General features: G+C 41.2%; 1 protein-coding gene across 4 annotated transcripts in view; it reads left to right on the top strand.

The window, feature by feature from the left end:
• Positions 1–21,164, top strand: part of glt1d1 (glycosyltransferase 1 domain containing 1) — a 99,973-nt gene extending 78,809 nt beyond the window's left edge. For 2 of the 4 annotated variants that reach the window (XM_038790251.1, XM_038790246.1), the window contains exon 12: positions 20,146–21,164. In XM_038790251.1, the coding sequence (XP_038646179.1) occupies positions 20,146–20,292 (147 nt within the window). In that variant the 3' untranslated portion in view covers positions 20,293–21,164. Of the gene's footprint in view, positions 1–11,803; positions 11,913–20,145 lie in introns of those variants that run through there. The other 2 variants (XR_005459834.1, XR_005459835.1) reach the window with 2 other exon arrangements.
• Positions 21,165–22,328: the final 1,164 nt, after the last annotated feature.

Here is a 22,328-nt window from a genome sequence, read left to right as displayed (position 1 = left end):
GGACTGCTTTAGTATCTGAGGAGTCACAAATGGAAATGAACATTGTGCAGTCATAAGTGAACAACCCCACTGACCTTATGATGCGGGAAGGTCATTAATGTTGCAGCTCAATATGGTTGGGCCTAGGACCCTACCCTGAAGTACTCCTGCAATGATGTCCTGGGATTGAGATGGCCTCCATTTTCCTTTGTGCCTGGTATGACTTCAACCAGTGAAAAGTTTTCTACTGATTCCCATTGACTTCAATTTTGCCAGAGCTCCTTGATAGCACACTCGGTCAAATGCTGCCTTGACACCAACGGCAGTCATTGTCATCCACTCGAGTTCAGCTGTTCCATGTTTGGACCAAGCATTGAGCTGACGAGCCAAGTGGCCCTGATGGAACCCAAACTGAGTTTTAGTGAGCAGATTATTGCTGTGTAAGTGCTGCTTGAAAGCATTGTCATCAACACCTTCCTCCACTTTGCTGATGGTCAAGTGGAGGTTGATGGGGTGGTAATTGGCCAAGTTGGATTTAACTTGCTTTTTGTGAATGAGTCATATCTGGACAATTTTCTATATTGTTGGATTGATGCCAGTTTTGTACCTGTATTGGAACAGCTTGGATAGGGGCATGGCACGTTCTGGAGCACAAGTTTTCAGTACTATTTCTGGAATATTGTCAGGGCACATAGCCTTTGCAGTGTGCAAAACCTTCAACCATTTTCTCCTGCCACGTAAAGTGAATCGAATTGGCTGAGGGCTGATATCTGTGATGCTGGGTACTTCAGGACAAAGCCGAGATGAATCATTCATTTGGCACTTCAGGCTGAAGATAGTTACAGATGCTTCAGTCATGTCTTTTGCACTGATGTGCTGGGTTCCCCCAGCATCGCAGATGGGGATATTTGTGGAGCCACCTCCTCCAGTTAGTAGGTTAATTGTGTACCACTGTTCACGACTGGATGTGGCAGGGCTGCGGAGCTTAGATCTGATCCATTGATTGGGATTGGATTAGATTGGATTGGATTTGTTTATTGTCACGTGTACCGAGGCACAGTGAAAAGTATTTTTCTGCGAGCAGCTCAGCAGATCATTAAGTACATGGGAAGAAAAGGGAATAAAAGGGGGCTTGCTGAGCTATCTATTGAGTGAAGTGTTATTTATGGATAATATTTTAAATTATGAGTGTGGAATTTAATGAATCAGCAAACTATTTTCTGAATCATTGCTTTAAATAACTTTTCTTTTCATTGACCTAAATTTTAAAAATTTTAATTAATGGTGATGGTCCAGAAAATGATTTGTGAATTAAACATATGAATTTCTTTATGTAGAAAATACTGACAGATTTTGGGTGTTTCACATATTAATAAATCTAGTTATGAGGTTACGAATTTCTGAACTGTCATTTTAGGAGGAATAATGCTAATAATCTTTGAAATAAAAGATTAAATTCAAAGCTCAGCATCATTCTAGTGTTTAATGGGTCTGAGGAATTGAAGATTAACATCTTCATCAAGATTAATGTAATGGTAAGAACATAAGGATGTGTATGATCTTATTTCTTTTATCAGCATCTTACATTTTTATCAACTGACATCATTATGATAATAGAAGCATGACTTGAAATAAATGCTGAAGTTTGGGGAGATGTTGGGATGGTAAAGTGCTCACAATTGTCTTTGCTGTGTAGGTTTATTGGGAAATAAAACGTTCCTCCACTTTTAGTAGCACATAGTCACAATCCATGGAGAATGAGTTAGCTGCAGAAAAAAAAACATCAACAGGATGTTTCTGCGCCATACTTTGGAAGTCCTTATGGATTCTTATGTATGAGATTCCCAATTAATGTTGAGTTATTGGTGCCATTGAATAATACAACTGTACCCTACAGGATGTGCCAAGCCAGCAAAACAGACTTATTAATAGTAAATACATATGCAAACAGTAGCAAAACAGTTTTACAGTAATATGTGAGCCTTAATTACTGCTCCTTGGAAAATCAAAAATAACATTGCGCTGACTGGCCTTTGTAATAAAACCTAACCTAAGAGACATTTGCAATCCTGTATTAGTCCAGGGTACATGACTATTTATTACTTTCTGTATACGTTTTCTGTACCTTTGCTGCTGTTTTCTTCTTTATTTGCTATTAGTGAATGTGCTTGGTGATTTATAAATAAGCATACCAAATCCTACGGAAGAAATCCAAAAGTAGGAGTTGCCACAATGACACCAAACCAAGCACCAGCAAGGCATTTTTCAATGGAAAGCAAAAAAACAAGAATGTGAAGACAGCATGAGAATGTTTCTTGTTCTTCCTGGAGTTACATTTAAAAAACTGTGGAGGAGAGATTTATCCTGAGATATGGAAAAGAAATGGTTCCTGGAAGGGAATTTGGAGACAATAGTATTAAAGGCAAATACTGCAGATGCGGAATATTTGGTTCAGAAAATGCTGTGAATACTCAGCAGGTCAGGCAGCTTTTGTGGAGAGCAGAACTGAATTAACGTTTCAGGTTGATGACCTTTCTTCCAAACTGTTTATACTGCAGGTATAGTGGTGCCAATAGGTGTGGAGATTGAGTCCACTGCAGGAGCTTTGATCGAGTTGATTGGTCTCTTCTGGTTGATATCAGAATGGTTCCATTTTCATTTGTCCTGTTAATTGATGGGTAATGCCTGAGCAATCTTCCATAATGACCCCATCATCTAGCAGACATATATAAACTTTAGGAGAAAGACTCGCTCTTAGACACGAGTCTTTACCATCAGATTGGGAATATTGTCAGGGCCCATTGCCTTTGCTGTGTTTAGCCACTTCATGAGTGAACCAAATTTGCTGGACACTGGCATCGACGATGGTAGCAACCTCAGAATTATTTTGGCTGAAGACAGGTACAAATACTAGCCTCCGGCATGATCGAGGATGAAGATTGTCATTAAGCCTATTGGTTGCTTAGTTGACCAGCTCCATTCTCAACTGGATATGTTGGGGCTGACAGAGCTCTCCTGTTTTGCATATGTTTTTATTGTTACATTTTTATTAAAATAGTTGCACATACTTTAAAAATTCTCAGCATCTTGCAATACCACCATATATTCATTCTGGAGACTTTCTGGAAGACAGTATGAAATCTTTGTCAGCAAGTTGTTCCCTTCCTGATAAACCTATTGGTAGCAATTGCTTAATTGTCATTTCTGAAATTCTTTTATTCAAGCAGTAATTTTGTTTATCGTGAGCATGCGAGACAAAACATTTTTAAAATTCATTCATGGGACGTGGACATTTCTGGCACATTATGAATGAATGGGCTAAATTTGCTGCAGGATTCAAGGCAATGCTGTGAATTGGCAACCAGCTTGGACTTAGATGTGTAAAGCTGCAAAATGTCATATGCAAGAAGTTGTTGTTGCTGCTGGCAAGGCCAACAATTATTGACCGGCCCTAATTATCCTTCAGATGGTGTTGAGCTGCCTTCCTGAACCGCTGTAGTCCATTATATACTAAAAGTAGCCAGTTTGTGAAAAATTATTTAATATAATTATTATACTAATTAAGCATAAAAAATTTAACTTCAGAATATTAGAAGTCTGATCAAATTAAAAATTTAGTTATATTAAATATCTTTTCATGATAATTATCTAAAGCCACGTTTAAATGTCCACAATTTAGCATCTGGCATAGAATCTTTTGGTTTGTATCACAATAATTGACTATGTTACCATCTGTTTGTTCATGGGGTGAGGGTGACTGGCGAGGCCGGATTTACCGCCTCTCTCCAAGGTACCCAATGAAGGTAACCGGAAGCTTTCTCCTGAGCAGCTGCTTTCTTCATGGCAATGATCCCTCTGCAACAGTATTGAATAGAGAGGTGAATCTGCAATTAGAATATGGTAATTAGGTTGCCTGCCCCGGATTTTAGGATTCACTGGCTGAGGGGCAGGTTTTGCAGGGCTCGGGAAACCTGACAACTAAACTTGACTGCGGGGTGCGGCATTCAGGCATATTTCAGCATTCTGTGCGGGCATGAGGAGTAGGATTGGTTCTCCCTCAGTCCCACAAATAAATCTACTGCGATCTGCCTCCCTCCCTATGACCATGATGTAATGTCCTGTCCCCATCCTGTTAGTAAATGGGCAGCACGGTAGCACAAGTGGATAGCACTGTGGCTTCACAGCACCAGGGTCCCAGATTCGATTCCCTGCTGGGTCACTGTCTGTGCGGAGTCTGCACGTTCTCCCCGTGTCTGCGTGGGTTTCCTCCGGATGCTCTGGTTTCCTCCCACAGTCCAAAGACGGGCAGGTTAAGTGGATTCGCCATGACAAATTGTCCTTGGTGACCAAAATGGTTAGGAGGGGTTATTGGGTTACAGGGATAGGGTGGAAGAGAGGGCTTAAATGGGTCGGTGCAGACTCGATGGGCTGAATGGCCTCCTGCACTGTGTGTTCTATGTTCTAAACCCAATTAATTTTTCCCTCTTGCCCCACCATCTCTCTCTTCAGCCTGTGGCCTTGAACAGAACAGGCCTTCCCATCTTGTAGCAACTAGCCCCTCAATTTGACTGACTGGTATGAAACAAAGACAGACATTCAAATACGATGCTGGTGTTAAAATTTTTCAATAATGCTTCAAAACCGCAACTGGCTCCCAGACGTTTTATCATGCCCTGTTACTCCCTATAAGTTAAATATTTCAGTACATTTGGATATCTTGGTATAGGCATACCTGTTTTCCATGTCAGCATAAATATTACCACACCATAACTTGTGAAAGCACAAACTCTCCAATCACTTTTAATCTCTGCTGAAACAGGCTTGGTGTAAAAATGGAACAAGAAGAATTATTTGAATTATTTGCTGCATACAGCTCACAAGAGCTGAGATTATATTGTGAAAAGAATATTAGGATTTTTTTCTATTCCCTCACAGAGATAAGCATTAACCATAGGAGCAGAATTAGGCCATTCGGCTCACCGTGTCTGCTCCACCATTCAATCATGGCTGAAACTTTTCTCATCCCCTGACCCCCTTATTAATCACGAACCTACCTATCTCTGTCTTAAAGACACTCGGCCATTGGCCTCCACAGCATCTGCGGCAATGAGATTCACAGATTCACCACCCTCTGCTGACAAAATTCCTTCTCATCTCTGTTTTAAAGGATTGTTCTTTTAGTCTGAGATCCTGCCCACAGGTTCTAGTTTCTGCTACTTGTGGAAACATCCTCTCCACATTCACTCTCTCCAGGTCTCTCAGTATTCTGTAGGTTTGAATGAAGTCCGTCTTCATCCTCTAAACTCCGTCAAGTACAGACACAGAGTGCTCAACCTCTCCTCATATAAGAAGTCCTTGGTATCATTCTTGTGAACTTCCTCTGGACCCTCTCCAAGGTCAGCACATCCTTCCTTAGATACGGGGCCAAACAATGTTCACTCTCTTCCAAATGGGGTCTGACCAGAGCCCCTTGCAGCCTCAACAGCACATCCCTGCTTTCGTATTCTAGCCCCCTCGAACTGAATGGCAACATTTCATTTGCCTTCCTAACTGCCAACTGAACCTTCATGTTAATCTTAAAATAATCCTGAACTAGGACTCCTAAATCCCTTTGTGCTTCAGATTTACAAAGCCTTTCCTCATTTAGAAAATAGTCTATGCCTCTTCCTGCCAAGTGGACAACCTCACACTTTTCTGCATTGCACTCCATCTGCCACTTCTTTGCCCACTCTCCTAACCTGTCCAGGTCCTTATGCAGTCTCTCTGCTTCCTTAACACAACTTGCCCCTCGACATATCTTTGTATCATCTGCAAATCTAGCAACAATGCCCTCAGTTCTTTCTTCCAGATCACTAATGTATATCTTGAATAGCTGTGGTCCCAATACTGACCCCTGCGGAACACCACTAATCACCAGCTGCCATCCTGAAAATGACCCCTTTATCCTCACTCTCTTCCTTTTGTCAGACTGCCAATCCTCTATTGTACCTTGCAATATACCTTGCCCCTAACACCGTTGGCTCTTTTCTTATTTGGCAGTTTCCTCTACAGCTCCTTGTCAAATACTTTCTGGAAATCCAAATAGATCATGTTCACTGGTTCTCCTTTGTCTAATGTCCTCATTACCTCCTCAAAGAATTCTAACAGATTTGTCAGACATGACTTCCCCTTGACGAATCCGTGTTGACTCAGTCCTATTTTACCATGCACTTCTAAGTACTCCGTAATTTCATCCAGAATAATGGACTCGAAATCTTACCAACAACCAAAGTCAGACTAACCGGCTCATAATTTCCTGTATTCTGCCTCTCCCTTATTAAACAGCAGTGTTACATTAGCTTCTGGGACTAGTCTAGTCCTCTGGGACTCTCCCTGCCTCCAGTGATTCCTGAAACATCGCTCGAATGCCTCCACAATCTCCACAGCTATCTCCTTCAGAACCATGTGTGCAGTCCATCTGATGAAGGTGATTTATCCACCTTCAGACCTTTCAGTTTCCCCAACACCTTTTTCTTTGGGATGGCCACTTCACTCACATCTACCCCCTGATTCTCTTGAAGTTCTGGTATTCCACTGGTGTCTTCCACTGTGAAGATGATGCAAAGTACCTTTTCAATTAATTATTAGTTCCTCTGCCATTTCTTTGTTCCCATTACTACTTCTCCAGCCTCGTTTTCCAGTGCATTGCTATTAAGATTATTAAGCTATTCCAATGTCCATTCTTGCCTCTCTTACCTTTTATATATCAAAATCGTATTTTATATTACTAGCTACCTTACATTCCTGTTTCATCTTCTCCTCTCTTGCTTTTTTAGTTGTCCTCTGCTTGCTTTTAAAGACTTCCTAATCCTCTGCCTTCCCATTAATCCTCGCCACATTGTATGCTTTTTTTCTTTTGCTTTTATGCTGTCCTTGACTTCTCTTTCAACCATGGTTACCTTGTCCTCCCCTTAGCATGTTTCCTCCTCCTTGGACTGAACTTCTGTTGTGCCTACCAAGTAACCCCTGAAATCACTTGCCATTGCTGTTCCACTGTCTTCTCTGCTAAGATCTCCTTCCAAACAACTCTGGCCAACTCCTCCCTCATGTCTTTGTAGCTACCTTTATTCAATTGTAAAACCGTCACATTTGATTCCGGCTTCTCCCGCTCAAATTGTAGGGTTAATTCTATCATATTGTGGTCACTTCCTCCTAAGGGTTCCTTCACCTCAAGTTCACTAATCAAATCTGCCACATTACACATCAACAAATCCAGAATTGCCTGTTCCCTGGTGGGCTGTGCCACTAGCTGCTCCAAAAACCACCTCCAAGACATTCCACAAATTTCTTTTCTTGGGATCCGCTGCCAACCTGAATTTCCCAGTCCCCCATGATTGTTGTAATAATGCCTTTCTATCTCCTTATTTATTTTCTGCCCCACGTCCTGACTACTGCAAGGGAGGCCTGTACATAAATCCCATCAGGGTCTCTTTTCCTTTGCGATTCCTCAACTCTACCCACATGGATTCTACGTCTTTAGACTCTATATCCCTTCTTGCTATCGATTTAAGTTAATTTCTTAATAGCAATGCAACCCTGCTCCCTCTACCCATCTGCCTGTTCTTTCGATAAGACACATATCCTTAGATATTTAGATCCCAGTGCTGATCCCCTTGCACCCACGTCTCTGTAAGGCCCACAACATTGTACCCGCCAATTTCAATGTACACACTGTTGCTTCAGTGTATGGTGAATCACAGTAGCGTAATTCCCACTGTTATTACATATGATGTACTATGTCTGTGTAAGCTCGGCACACGAGCAGTTGCGCGGCTCTGCCCCTAGGGGGAGATGTACTGGGAGTGTACGGCAGTTTGTACTGGGCTCCACCCTTGGCTCCGCCCACCAACTGGTTGTATAAAGCTTGGCAGTCTGAGCCTGCCTGCCAGTTCATCTCGTCGCAGGCAGGCTCCATTGTGAGATTATTAAAACCACTGTTCACTTCCAACCATGTGTCTTGTGAATTGATGATCACATCAATGTGCCAGGGACTCGGGTTCGATTCTTGGTCACTGTCTGTGTGGAGTCTGCGTGTGTTTCCTCCGGGTGTGTTTCCTCACACGGTCCAAAGATGTGCAGGTTCGGTGGAATAGTCCTGCTAAATTGCCTCATTAGGTAGGATTTCTGGGTTATGGGGATAGGGTGGAGGTGAGGCTTGGGTAGGGTGCTCTTTCAGGGGCCGGTGTAGACTCAATGGGCCGAATGGCCTGCACTGTGAATTCTTTGATTTCTATGATATACTATCTGCATTTAGGTACAACACTCTCAGTCCTGCATTGACCGTCCCGCTTCTCATAGTTGTCCCCTTTTTTGCTGTGCCTGAAGTTGGATTCCTGCCGCTTTCTATACTCTGCTCTATTACGCCTTCTGGAAACTTTACGAACCTCTCCTGAGTCCTCGGCCCCTTTAACTCTTTTAAAGTCTTCATCATTAACCTTCGCTCTTGCCTTTTCCTTTAACTTGGTTTTCTAATTTTCCATACAACTGTTCCTACAGTTATTAGTACGAATCACAGTAATATTAATCTGTGTACTAAGGGCAGTATGGTGACAGTGGTTAGCACTGCTGCCTCACTGCGTCGAGGACATGGGTTCAAACCCGGCACCGGGTCACTGTCTGTGTGGAGTTTACACATTCTTCCCTTATCTGCGTGGGTCTTACCCCCACAACCCAAAGATGTGCGGGGTCGGTGGATTGGCCACACTAAATTGCCCCTCAATTGGAAAAAAATAATTGGGTACTCTAAATTTATATTTTTTCAAAAATCTGTGTACTAGGCTTTGTTAAAATATTCTCATTTGATTTATGGGTTTTCTGGCATTGAAATGTAAGTAAAACTATTACAGTGTTGCCTGTTTCTCAGATAGATTCAATTTCCATGATTACGCTCACTGCGGATGGCACTTCACAGTTAGTATACAGATGTTGCAATGTCCCCCTACATCTTTGGTGGAAAGATGGAAAATGCAACAGTACTGTTTAAGGTTTATTTTTAACAGTAGCCGTTGTCACAAAGGAGTTCATCTGCAGTAGCTGGTAAAGTGATAATTTAATAGCAGCATCTTTTTAATTTTAATCCAATGCATATCATATAACTAGATTTGATGCATTAAATGAAATAAAATTAAGAAACTCTGATTGATGGATGAGTCATTATCATCAGAGGCAGATGGGGCACAATAGTGTTTGCGTTGAGAAACGCAAATACTAAACAGATAAACTTGCATTCCACCTTAATTGCACGAATCAGGCTTGTGGAGGAGGGAAATTGAATCTTCTGCCCACTCACTGTTGCTGAGTACTAAAAGGAATAACAAGTATTTTATAAGCTGTAAAATTTTCTGTGACTAATGAATGCACTAATTTATTACCCCTTAGTAAACTTTATAGGACTCTGTCACTTCATAGCCGACAGTTATCTGCAGAGGTTCATTATGTTTTCATGCTGGGATCTACGTATTTGAAAACCAGAAATGTATATTCCATTTTAATAGATACTTCACATCATGATGTTGTGGTGCAAAATCTTCTTCAATGTTTAAAAAAAAGCCTTTCAATCCCATGCCATGAATGATTCTGAAAACATGTTATATATCTTGGAATTCTGAAAACTTTCCGTATCTACACAAAAGCCGCTAATGCCACAAGGAAGTTAAATTCTTTTCCTGTCATTCCCAGGTCACTTCATTTTTTAAATATTGGGAGTCATTTTGTGACAGGTTGAAAAATTGGTGCTGCGCTAATAAGACACGCCTGGTAGCACATCTAGCTTTAGCATGCTATTTTAGTCTTAGTTACTGATAACCATATTTTGAACTTGGCTGGAGGTTCTGAAGCAGTCACCTGCAGGCTGAGTGCTCGAACACTCTTCAGAAGCAATTTCTTTGGAGTAGTATATGTGGGCTTCTTGAATGCCCTTCCACCTGAGGTGTAGAGTGAGCTAGCTGACATTTTTTTGTTTTTAATTTAGATTACCCAATTATTTTTTCAAATTAAGGGGCAATTTAGCGTGGCCAATCCACCTACTCTACACATTTTTGGGTTGTGGGGGCGAAACCCACGCAGACACGGGGAGAATATGCAAACTCCACACGGACAGTGACCCAGAGCCGGGATCGAACCTGGGACCTCAGCACCGTGAGGCGGTTGTGCTAACCACTAGGCCACCGTGCTGCCCGTGAGCTAGCTGACATAGTGGCAGGTTTCAATCTGGTTCAGGAAATCAATGGAGTCGGCACAAAGGTTACGGCCTGACATTGGAGTTCCTGATAGAGGATGGATATGTGTAAGCACGAGTTTTGGGAAGTCCACTTTGCCCACTGTCCCCCTCTCCTGCAACCACAGGTGCTGCGCTGCCTGGCCTCGTCTTATTCTCCCATTTCTCATGCAAACCTAGCACTTCCTCTCTCCTAGGGATTTTTTAAACATGTCTAATAAGATAAAGTAGCACAGCCACTTACTCTTCTTAGGTGAAGTCCTCCGAGAATTCCCAGAATAAATGTTGAAAGTATTGAAGTCTTGACAAGCTGTACTTGCAGAGTATCCCAATGCATTTCAAAAGCTCTTTTCAAACATTGAGCAGCAAGTGAACAGTGCAAAGTGATATATCTATAAGTAGAAATCTTATCCTCAGCAACAGTTTGTTTACTCCTGAACAGCTGGTTGTTGTTAGTCGAGGGTATTGGGCATGGGTTTTCCACCAAAAAACAACATGGCCTTGTTAATGAAGACCATCAGGCAATTTAAGTGGCAATCAGCTCGATGATGATCCTCTTGGCATGCTTTATCAAAATGGCCTTGTGTACCATAAACACGAGCCAAACCAATACTTCAGCTCAAGGCTCTAACTTTGCCACCTGGGAGGCATGTGAATACCTAAAGAAGCTGGCAGAAATCACACTCATCTAACACAAGCACATACATTATTGTTCTTGTAACAGTTCCAAAGTGGATCTTTTGGGTAACATTTTAATGCTGAATCTTGGAATACTTTTTTTAAATGTCAGTAAGAGCATCTTTATTCGAATGCATGTAAAATAACTGTTGCCCATTAATACAAATTATTTGTGCATTGCAAATCTTAGTGCCCATATCATCGTTTGATTGACCGATGTCAGTGTTTGTAAGTGAGGTAAGTTGTGTTGGTGATCACACAACAACTAATTGTCTGAGCATCCGTGCTGCCCAAAAGATCCCTGGAATGAAGAGCTTGTTGTATGAGGAATGGTTGAGGACTCTGGGTCTGTACTCGTTGGAGCTTAGAAGGATGAGGGGGGATCTTATTGAAGCTTACAGGATACTGCGAGGCCTGGATAGAGTGGACATGGAGAGGATGTTTCCACTTGTAGGAAAAAATAGAAGCAGAGGACACAATCTCAGACTAAAGGGTCGATCCTTTAAAACAGAGATGAGGAGGAATTTCTTCAGCCAGAGGGTGATGAATCCGTGGAACTCTTTGTCGCAAAAGGCCAAATCACTGAGTGACTTTAAGACAGAGGTAGATAGGTTTCTGATCAATAAGGGGATCAGGAGTTATGGGGAGGAGGCAGGAGAATAGGGATGAGAAAAATAGCAGACGTGATTGAATGGTGGAGCAGACTCGATGGGCTGAGAGGCTTAATTCTGCTTCTATGTCTTCTGGTGTGAATAGTACAGCATTACAACTCATGTTGGAATGTCGCGATATATTCACACTGTTCACATTATACATATATTGATTTACTATGTTGACATTCCACCCGTTGTACATGTTTTTAAGGCGCATTGTGTCCTTTTTGCTTTCCAGCTTGAAGAATTGTGATTTTACGCTGCTTTCAATCTAACCATTGGGAACTTAATATGAAAGACAAGAGCAGGATTAAGCTATTTCGCCCTTTGAGCCCATCTGCATTTCAGTAAGATAACGGCTGGTCTTTTTTTTTTAATTTAGAGTCCCCAATTATTTTTTTCCAATGAAGGGGCAATTTAGCGTGGCCAATCCACCTAGCCTGCACATCTTTGGGTTGTGGGGGTGAAACCCACGCAGACACGGGGAGAATGTGCAAACTCCACACGGACAGTGACCCAGGGCCAGGATTCGAACCTGGGTCCTCAGCGCCATGAGGCAGCAGTGCTAACCACTGTGCCACCGTGTTTGCCGATAACGGCTGGTCTGACTGTGACTTTTAACTCTACCTTCCTGTCTCCTCTTCTTCTCTCTCTCTCTCCTCTCCCCCCCCCAACCCAACCCAATGTAATCAATGAGCCAGCCTCCACCCCTCTCTGGGGTTGGGAGTTTCGAAGATTAACAAGCTTCTAAGAGAATTGTTATGACACCCTGGGTTAATGCATGGTCGATTCCAATCCCACAGACCCTGGACACCCAACACAAGTGAATTAACCAATAATTTGTATAAAATTCGCAGAATCACAGGCACACACACTGGGGAGGGAAAATGGTGAAAATAATAAGGGGATTGATATAAAATGAAAGATGAGTGTCCTAGCTTCCGATATTGTTTCAGCAAGCCGGCCTTCCAGGGTGCTTAGTGATTGAAGTTATCGGTGTAGTGTTACAGATTGTCCTCCAGCAGATGTGTTCAGTCAGTACTCCCTGACAATTAGATTTCTTCTGGACAGCCACTTTAACCTTTGTTAACCTGGGCCTTCATTCAAAGGAACAGCCTCAGGACTGTTTAATTCTTACCTGTTTCCGACTCCACCAGAATAACCAACAGCATTACTGAAATAAGAACAGAGTTCCCCACAAGATTTTTAAACATATGAAATCTGACTGTATCGAATCATAGAATCTCTACAGTGCAGAAGGAGGCCGTTTAGCCCATCGAATCTGCACTGACCTTCGAACCGATCACCCTATCTAGGCCCACTCCCCTGCCCTATGCCCATAACCCTGTAATCCCACCTAACCATTTGGACATTAATGGGCAATTTAGCATGTCCAATCCACCTAACCTGACTGTGGGAGGAAACACACGCAATCACAGGCAGGCCATACAAACCCCACACTCAAGGCCAGAAACAAAGCCGGGTCCCAGGCGCCGTGAGGCAGCAGTGTTAACCACTGTGCCACCGTGCAGCTGGTGGCTTGACTTTGGTTTTCTTGGAGTTCAATCTGGCTGTGCAGAGAGAGAGGTTTTTACTTTGGATCTTTAGAAAGGATCCATTAGATGAGAGAGAAATCAGAGCTGTGAACCTCCAGGCTTCTGACTTTAAAACAAAAGTAAAATCTGGTCTCACTATGGAACATTCCAGAGACAGCAGAACCAATCGCTGCCTGTACTTGAGAAGAACCCGGTTTATGGGACAACTCATTGGCCATCAGCCAAGCCAGTCAGCCAGTCCGTCTGATCACTGATGTCAGACCAAACAGCACGTCCTGCTGGAGTTTCCTGTTCTTAAATTACAGGTAAGCTGCTTGGTCTTTAAGGCATTCATCATCTGGACAAAAACTATGGTAATAGTGAAAAATAACAGAAATGACAGGGCAAAAAAAAAAGGAACAGACTGGGATAAAACAGGAGGTTTCTTACAGAATAAATTCCTCCTCCTCTCTGCCTTAAATAGGAAACCCCTTATTTTGAAATTGTGCCCCTAATTCCAGATTCCCCTATGAGGGGAAACATTATTCCATTATCAAGGGCAGCACGGTGGAATAGTGGTTAGCACTGTGGCTTCACAGCATCAGGGTCCCAGGTTCGATTCCCTGCTGGGTCACTGCGTGGGTTTCCTCCGGGTGCTCCGGTTTCCTCCCACAATCCAAAGACGTGCAGGTTAGTAGGATTAGCCATGATAAATTGACCTTCATGTCCAAAAAGGTTAGGAGGGGTTATTGGGTTAAGGGGATAGGGTGGAAGTGAGGGCTTAAGTGCGTTGGTGCCAACTCGATGGGCCGAATCGCCTCCTTCTGCATTGTATGTTCTATCTGCCCCTTCAGAATCTTCTATGTTTCAATATGATCATCTCTCATTTTTCTGAACCCCAATGCGTATTGGCTCAATCTGCTCAATCTTTCCAAGATGATTAACCCTTCATCCCAAGAAGCATCCTTGTGAATCTTCTCTGAACTACCTCCACTGCAAATATATTCCTCCTTAAATAAGAAGATCAAAAATGTATGCAGCACTCCATATGTGGCCTCACCAACACCCTGTACAGTTGTAACAAGACTTCCCTACTTTTATACTTGATTCTATTTGTAATAAAGGCCAACATCCATTTGGCTTCCTAATTACTCGCTGTACCTGCACGTTAACCTCTTGTGATTCATGGAGGGAGGCACGCAGGTTCCTCTGTACCTTAGCATTCGATTTAAATAATATTCCGCTATTCTATTCTTCCCACCAGGTGGACAACCTCACATGTTCGCCACATTAGACTCCTGCCAATTTTTTAGCCTACTGACTTACCCTTGGGCGGCACGGTAGAAATGTGGTTAGCACAATTGCTTCACAGCTCCAGGGTCCCAGGTTCGATTCCCGGCTTGGGTGACTGTGCGGAGTCTGCACATTCTCCCCGTGTGTGCGTGGGTTTCCTCCCACAGTCCAAAGATGTGCAGGTTAGGTGGATTGGCCATACTAAATTGCCCTTGGTGTCCAAAATTGCCCTTAGTGTTGGGTGGGGTTACTGGGTTATGGGGATAGGGTGGAGGTGTGGACCTTGGGTAGGGTGCTCTTTCCAAGAGCCGGTGCAGACCCGATGGGCCGAATGGCCTCTTTCTGCACTATAAATTCTATGATTCTGTCTATATCCTTTTTTTAGGCTCTTTGCATATTCCTCATTTCTTGCTTTCCATCTTTGATAATACCTTCATGAAAATAAAATGTAGATTTTACGTAACTAATTTTAAAGACAAAAAGTAATTCTGCCAAGGGGTTACAGTGAAATATTCTGGTGACATGTTATAGTTAGATGCCTTTAAGACTAAATCAGGACTAGCTTCACAGTGAATTGAGAGGAGGTGATGCTCGTTGAAGCTTCTATTTAAGAGGTGGGTTTTTCGCCAGTGCAGGTGGCATCAGAACAGAGCGAAGATCCAGGAGGGAGAGTAGAAACCAGTGTTTGTGCAAAGCTACTTCTTCTGCCACCTAATTCGGTACATTGATGTGCTCCTATAAAAGATGACAGATCAGTTGTGCATTTTTAGCGTTTTGAAAAATGAAAATCGCTTATTGTCACGAGTAGGCTTCAATGAAGTTACTGTGAAAAGCCCCTAGTCGCCACATTCCGGCGCCTGTCCGGGGAGGCTGGTACGGGAATCGAACCATGCTGCTGGCCTGCTTGGTCTGCTTTAAAAGCCAGCGATTTAGCTCAGTGAGCTAAACCAAATTTTCTGAATGTGTACCTTTTAAAAATGTCTTTCTTGAATGATGGACAGGTGTTACACTTTAAGTGATCAGACTTTTCATAAGGAATCAGCTCTTTGTTCCTTAGTAGTTTACAGGCAGAGGAAATTAATTATATCAGAACAGTTTTGTTTTTTTCCATCAGATCATTAGGTGAGTAATTTTATTGACACATTGACATTGTCAAGCAGCAAATATAACATGTTCCAGATTAATTAGTGTTGAGGTCTGAGCTTGTTCAACTGGTATTTCACAATTTTTGTTCAAAGTACATCTGGGTACATTATTTTTGTTTCCCCAGATTGCATATATATGGTTTTGGAAAAGAAACAATTTACAGGAGTCACTGTCTAAACCAGCCTAAAATTGTCTGTCCCTAATTGCCTTTGAACTGAGTGGCTCGCTTGGCCATTTCAGAGAGCATTTTGAGAGTCAACCACCTTGCAGCGGATCTGGAGTCACATGTAGGCCAGACCAGCGGGCGGCACCGAAGCACAGTGGTTAGCACCGTTGCTTCACAGTGCCAGGGTCGCAGGTTCAATTCTCGGCTTGGGTTCCTTTCTGTGCGGAGTTTGCATGTTCTCTCCATGTCTGCGTGGGTTTCCTCTGGGTGCTCCGGTTTCCTCCCACAAGTTCCGAAAGACGCGCTGTTATGTAATTTGGACATTCTGAATTCTCCCTCCATGTACCCGAACAGGCGCCGGAATGTCGCGACTGGGGGCTTTTCATGGTAACCTCATTGCCGTGTTAATGTAAGCCTACTTGTGACAATAAAGATTTTTTTTTTTTAATTCCCTCTCTAAAGGACATTCGTGAACCAAATGAGTCTGAGGCAATCAACAATGGTTTCTTGGTCATTACTAGGCTTTTGATTACAGATTTTTATTCAATTCAAATTTCACATCTGCCATGTTGTAATTCAAACCAAGTCCCCAGAGGATGACTCGTCCAGTGACAATACCACTGCCTCCCTCAATAGATGAGGCCCCCCTCTATAAGACCACCTGCTACAGTGGGAACTTGGTATGATGCAACTCCATCTTGGACACCAAAGTCTTCATTCCTCAAATGCGGAAAATGGCTTGACCTGGGCCCTGGATTCTGGCATAATAGAGCCCAATTGCTCAGCACCAGCTATGAAATAACACAATCTCACCTATAACGTAGTCTCAAGATGTCGGCTGTGTTAGAGTGGACTCTCACTGTAGATGAACTATTGAGATGTTGCTGCAGTTATAAAATTGTGCGACATTTTTTGGGAGTAATAACCTGTACTACTACGGTTGCCAACCCTCCTGGAATCTCCAGGAATTGAAGATCAATTTAATCGCAGTTGGCAACCCTGTGTGTTTATTAGGAGTTGGATGCTTTAATTTAAAGAGAATGGGTTTTCAGGGGGCTTTTATGCCAGAAATGCAATGTGCTTGAACAGACAATATTTGCATAAAAGTAGTAAAGCCCTGGGAGGAAGTATATTTTCCATATGGACCTTAGTCTGTAATATTTTAAAGGCAGCAGAATACTGAAAGGTTGAGATGGTTATCATAAACCATGTGAGCTAGGATTCAGAGTGTGTAATTCCTTGCATACTTACAAACCTGAAGCCTCCTTTATTTATTTTCTTTGCTGAGCATATTGGTAGTGGAAAGTTTCCAAGATTAAAGATGACATTGAGGATGAGAAGGGATAGTTATATAGTGCTGGGATTATTGCAGGCCTTGATTGAGTGCGTAGAGAAAGCCTCTTCTGGTTGGGGTGTTAGCAACAATAGATCTTCAATACAGACTTGTCAAAAAAAAAGCAAGTGTTGTGAGAGGTAGGGAGAAAATCCTTTAAGCAGGATTATTGAATGATAGAATGTTTTGTCACAGGCAATAGTTAAGGCAGAATCCATATTACCTTATGAAAAAAGTAGATAAATATTTAAAGCAGTGAAAGATACAGTGGTATGGGGAGAGAATGGGACAGTGGAATTTATTTTGGATTACTTCGACAAAGAACTAGTGCAAATACAGTGTGCTAAATGGCCTTTAGTACGTACAAACCTCTCGGCTATTTTTCACACATAAAAGCTTATACTTACAAACATGAAAATAATTTGGATTCATAAAATGTGCGATTCCTCTTGTCCTTGCAGGGTACGCATCATGTGTATCTTTATAACTGTTTGCTGGTTACTTGTATTCCATATACTAGTGATGATGCTTAAATGTTTTGTAAGATAAATTTGATAACTGAAATTGGTATGTCGTGTATTTTCGTTTATTTTGTAGTTACCCATTTTTCAATTTTACTTAATTGGAATAGCAAACCCCTTGGTTTAGTCTTCATTTCAGGTTACAATCTTCATTTCTGCTGCAGGATGTTAAAATGAGGCAGGACTATTTTCCTTCTCCAACTCCTGGAAGTTTCATGTCACTAAAATGATGGAAATTCACAAACATACTGCAAGTGTAGTCAAGAGATTTATTATCAAGTACAGTCCAAAATTATTTTTGGTTAACACCTTTTTGGATTTCATTCACAAACATTAAGTAACCATGCCATCTAGTGACAATATAGTATAGTCTTAGAAATTCTTTATCAACAGCAATCTCAAACTGATTAAATTATGATCATTTAGGGCAGCACGGTGGCGCAGTGGTCACTGCTGCCTCATGGTGCCGAGGTCCCAGGTTCAATCCCGGCTCTGGGTCACTGTCTGTGTGGTGTTTGCACATTCTCCCCGTGTTAGCGTGGGTTTCACCCCCACAGCCCAAAGATGTACAGGGTAGGTGGATTGGCCACACTAAGTTGCCCCTTAATTGGAAAAAAATTAATTGGGTACTCTAAATTTATTTATTTTAAAATAAAATAAAAGAAATTAAACTTATTATGATCATTTGTAAATCTAGGTCTACTGTTGTAATTTTTATATTGAACATTGCCAGAAGTCTTTTTGAACATTTTGTGAGAGGCCTGACGGGCTTGCTTTTATTTATTTAATGCTCTTCTCTGAACCCCTGCTGTATTTTTGGGTGCGATATAGTTAATGGAGTTTGGGGGAAACTTGTTTTAAGCTGGAAGTTTCTGGTTTTAATAAATTTGTGTAACCCAGCAGATTAATTTACAATCCCTCTTTTCATCAAATAGCCACTATTATTGAATAGCAAAGTTGCAAGTAACTCTTGCAACTCTTTGCCATATATTAGAATATTGGGGTACATCTGTAACTCGGTTAGTTGATAGATTTTCAGAATTATAATTCCCCCAACAACCTATCAACAGTGCAGTAGGCAATCCAAAGAACAAAGAAAAGTACAGCACAGGAACAGGCCCTTCAGCCCTCCAAGCCAGCATCGACCATGCTGTCCGTCAAAACTAAAATCTCTACACTTCCGGGGTCCGTATCCCTTTATTCCCATCCTATTCATGTATCCACTAGAAATGTATCAAGAATCTTGCCTACACCACTCGACTCCTCCATGCATCACATCCTGTAACACGTTTGCCATCGCATGCGAATAACACAGTCCTGCACCATTATTTTTGCAATTCTCCAAGGTCATATCCTTTCCCCCTCTTTTTCCTCATATACTTGCTGCCCCTTGAACATTTTATAACGTTAAACATTCTATGTTCGGAAATATTGATAAGTATACGTGTGGAGAAATCTATTGGTATGAAATAAAAAGGGCAGATTCAGAGTCACCTATTGACTGTTTACATATCCTCTGAGGAGCAATCCAACTCACTCAGGGTACAGTACTGGTATGTTTTTTGTAGGCTGTGGACTGTTTTGAAACTACTAAAATATTGAAGCCTCTTTCAATCTTCAGTGTAATAAAACAGGAAAACACAAACCTTGGACAATTGAACATAATGTTTTGAAAGAAAGATTATCCAAGTAATTATTATTATCCCTTCAATATGAGGGGATGAAATTGATTTAATAAAAGCAGCTTATATTCAATTACACTCACTTTTAGCAGTAACATAGGAGAGCTCCATTAGATTTGATTAGACGCCCACATACTTGTTTTATCAATAAGATGTGTTTATTTTTCCTGTGAAATCATAGGCAATTAGAGCAGGTATTTTGCAATTTAAAATAGCAAATGCTTGTTACAGAGTAAAAGCTATGTTAGCCTGTGTTATTAAAAAACATTTGGATATGACGAGTACCTTGTATCAGACAAATGGAATTGCAAATGATAAGGAAAAACAAAAGGGTGAAAATCCACAGCAGCTCATCAGCATCTGTAAAGAGAAAAGACAGGTTATAATGACTGGATTGTGTACCCTGATTAAGGGTACACTCTCGGAAGATCATCTATTTTTCCCCTCTTTACAGATACTAGCTGTGTCTTGTCAATATGTTCCATTGTTAATGCTATTTGGTATTATTCGTTTGAGAATCATACACCTTTCCTCATACTTAGTTTTTTTTCCCTCTAAGATGTGCTCTGTTTACCATATTTAAGTAATGGCACGGCTGGTGGGTGTTGAAAGGGAAGCAGGGAATGTAATCCTTCACACATGGGGCTAAGGATTATCAATTACATAATTTTAGTCAATTTTCAATGCAAGGAAATGATGAGTAACAACCCAACCCAATAATCTTAAACAAGTCAGTCAAGCGGAGGCCAGGCATATATATTTGAATGGTGTGAGATTTGCTTCACCACACAAATTTAATTTCTCCAAGGAACTGTTGTAACCATGTAAGTTTCAATAAAAATCTATTTGTGAATGACATTACGAGAGTGAATTTCTGATTCCACTGTGTTTATTTCCTATTCAGGAGTTTGTTGAATTCTCCAAAAGACTGATCAGTGACACTTGTTTGAAGGAAAGCATTGTGACTAAAGCCAAAAAATATGTAGCGGAACACCATTCCTGGAACACAGAAAGGGAGACTTATCGGAGGCTTACTGCAAAGCTGCTTTAAATGGCATCAGCCAAATTTGGTACAATTGTTTAGAATAGGCAGCTTCCTTATAGAAATGTTTTTTAATGAATATGGGGATTATGAGAGTGACTTTTAAAAGGGAATCTTAAAATCATTTTCTGTACCTTAATTATTGATCAGGTAATATTTTATGACAATAGATAATGTATTCCTAGTGATCATATCTTGACTGAGATTTAGCTAACGTGACTTATTGGCGGTAAATGTCACTCTCTACCAGTGCATTTTTTTGTTTGTTTCCATGATCCCTGAGGTTATTCCCTGTGACTGGAATATTGGTGGATGCAGCACGCATCAAGAAAGTTCCATCCGACTCGCCCTTACTTTAATAGCTGATATTTTTCCTGAGATCTGCACTACCATGGTTACTTAAGCTAGCAAACACAACCTGATTTGTTTTCCTGAAGTCAATATTAATGGTAATCCAGCTGTAACCGTACACTTATTCAACAATACAAATGGGAAGGGAGGAGAGAAATTACATTGTTTTTAAATTCAATTGTTAATCATTTCAGTGCAGTGTTAATGAAGATGGGCATGCTCACACCATGATAACACAGTATGAAATCCTGCATCACGACTGATGAGATCAAGATTAAAACAGGGTGTTAATTTAGTGAGCTGCTGAATATTGTTTGCACCACTAATCATGGTGGTGCATTATTTGTCAGCAGTCCTCTAGTAATTCAATTTATCCCTTGAACTCTTTATTTACTTTCAATAAATCTCATTCTATGTTGTGCTTACAGACGTGGATTTAGTACTGTTATCAAAAGCTACTGTGACATTTGAAAATAGCAATGGGACATGAATCAAAACAGGGAGTACTGCAAATAAACACTTTTAAACAGGAAGAACTGGGTCTTTTACACAAAATACTAATGTGTTTTTTTGACAGATGTTCACTGCAGATTTATTTTTTGGTGCAGATTTAGTGTTTGCAATAGTTTGGTGATGAAAATGTTCACTCGAGGGCTTTTCTTTTTGACACCTGTCGATCTTCTCATCCTTCTCCTGTTTGCATCTCCCTTTGAGGGAAAGGTCCCACCACCTTGTCACTTTGCAGTTTCTTTACAGCTCATTTTTATTCCAATATCCACACAGATGTAGTTTCCTTAGGCTTGTAATTCAATAGCATGTTGCCGCTATGGATGTTATTCAAAATGAGCAGACTTTCATTCAGTCAAAACATCTGACTTCCCACATGTCAGTATTGCCAAAGAAAAGAAAGAATATCATGATACATGTTTTTGAGAATATCTGATCTCTTTAAAAACAGAAGCTGTCAAAAACTGATATAAAAACGTAAATCGCATGAAATGTAACCCATTTAACTGGTCTTCAATCATCTATCTGGAGATTTGCAATAGATGTGCTCCTAAACATTTGATTAATCAATGCACAGGGGTTACCATATTACATAGAACATAGAACAGTACAGCACAGAACAGGCCCTTCGGCCCTCAATGTTGTGCCGAGCCATGATCACCCTACTCAAACCCATGTATCCACCCTATACCCGTAACCCAACAACCCCCCCTTAACCTTACTTTAATTAGGACACTACGGGCAATTTAGCATGGCCAATCCACCTAACCCGCACATCTTTAGACTTTATTGGACAGATCAGATATTCTCAAAAACATGTATCATGATATTCTTTCTTTTCTTTGGCAATACTGACAGATGGATATTGCATTATCAAACCTCAGAAGAAACACCTCTAAACTTCAGCTCAGTCTGAAATTACAATTGCTTTGGCACAGATCTTCAAAGTCAATTTAGAGACGTTGGATGTTGGCATTGGAGTTCACTCTAAGTACACTTTCCATATAAACCTTGGTAGATCAGGATTGGTTTGAGCAATTGTAACCCAAATTAAATGGAACCATGTGGGTGATGGTCTTTATAGCATAGGGCATACTTTAATTCTCTTATCAGGGGCACTTTTTCATCCTTTTGTCTTCATGTTGACTTCAATATCAAAAGAATTAGTGACTTTCCCAGTAATTTGT

Source organism: Scyliorhinus canicula, chromosome 1 (assembly GCF_902713615.1).
Source record: "Scyliorhinus canicula chromosome 1, sScyCan1.1, whole genome shotgun sequence".
Taxonomy (NCBI): Eukaryota; Metazoa; Chordata; class Chondrichthyes; order Carcharhiniformes; family Scyliorhinidae; genus Scyliorhinus; species Scyliorhinus canicula.
Note: the sequence above shows the minus strand (reverse complement) of the source record. Positions and strands in the feature narration are given on the sequence as shown.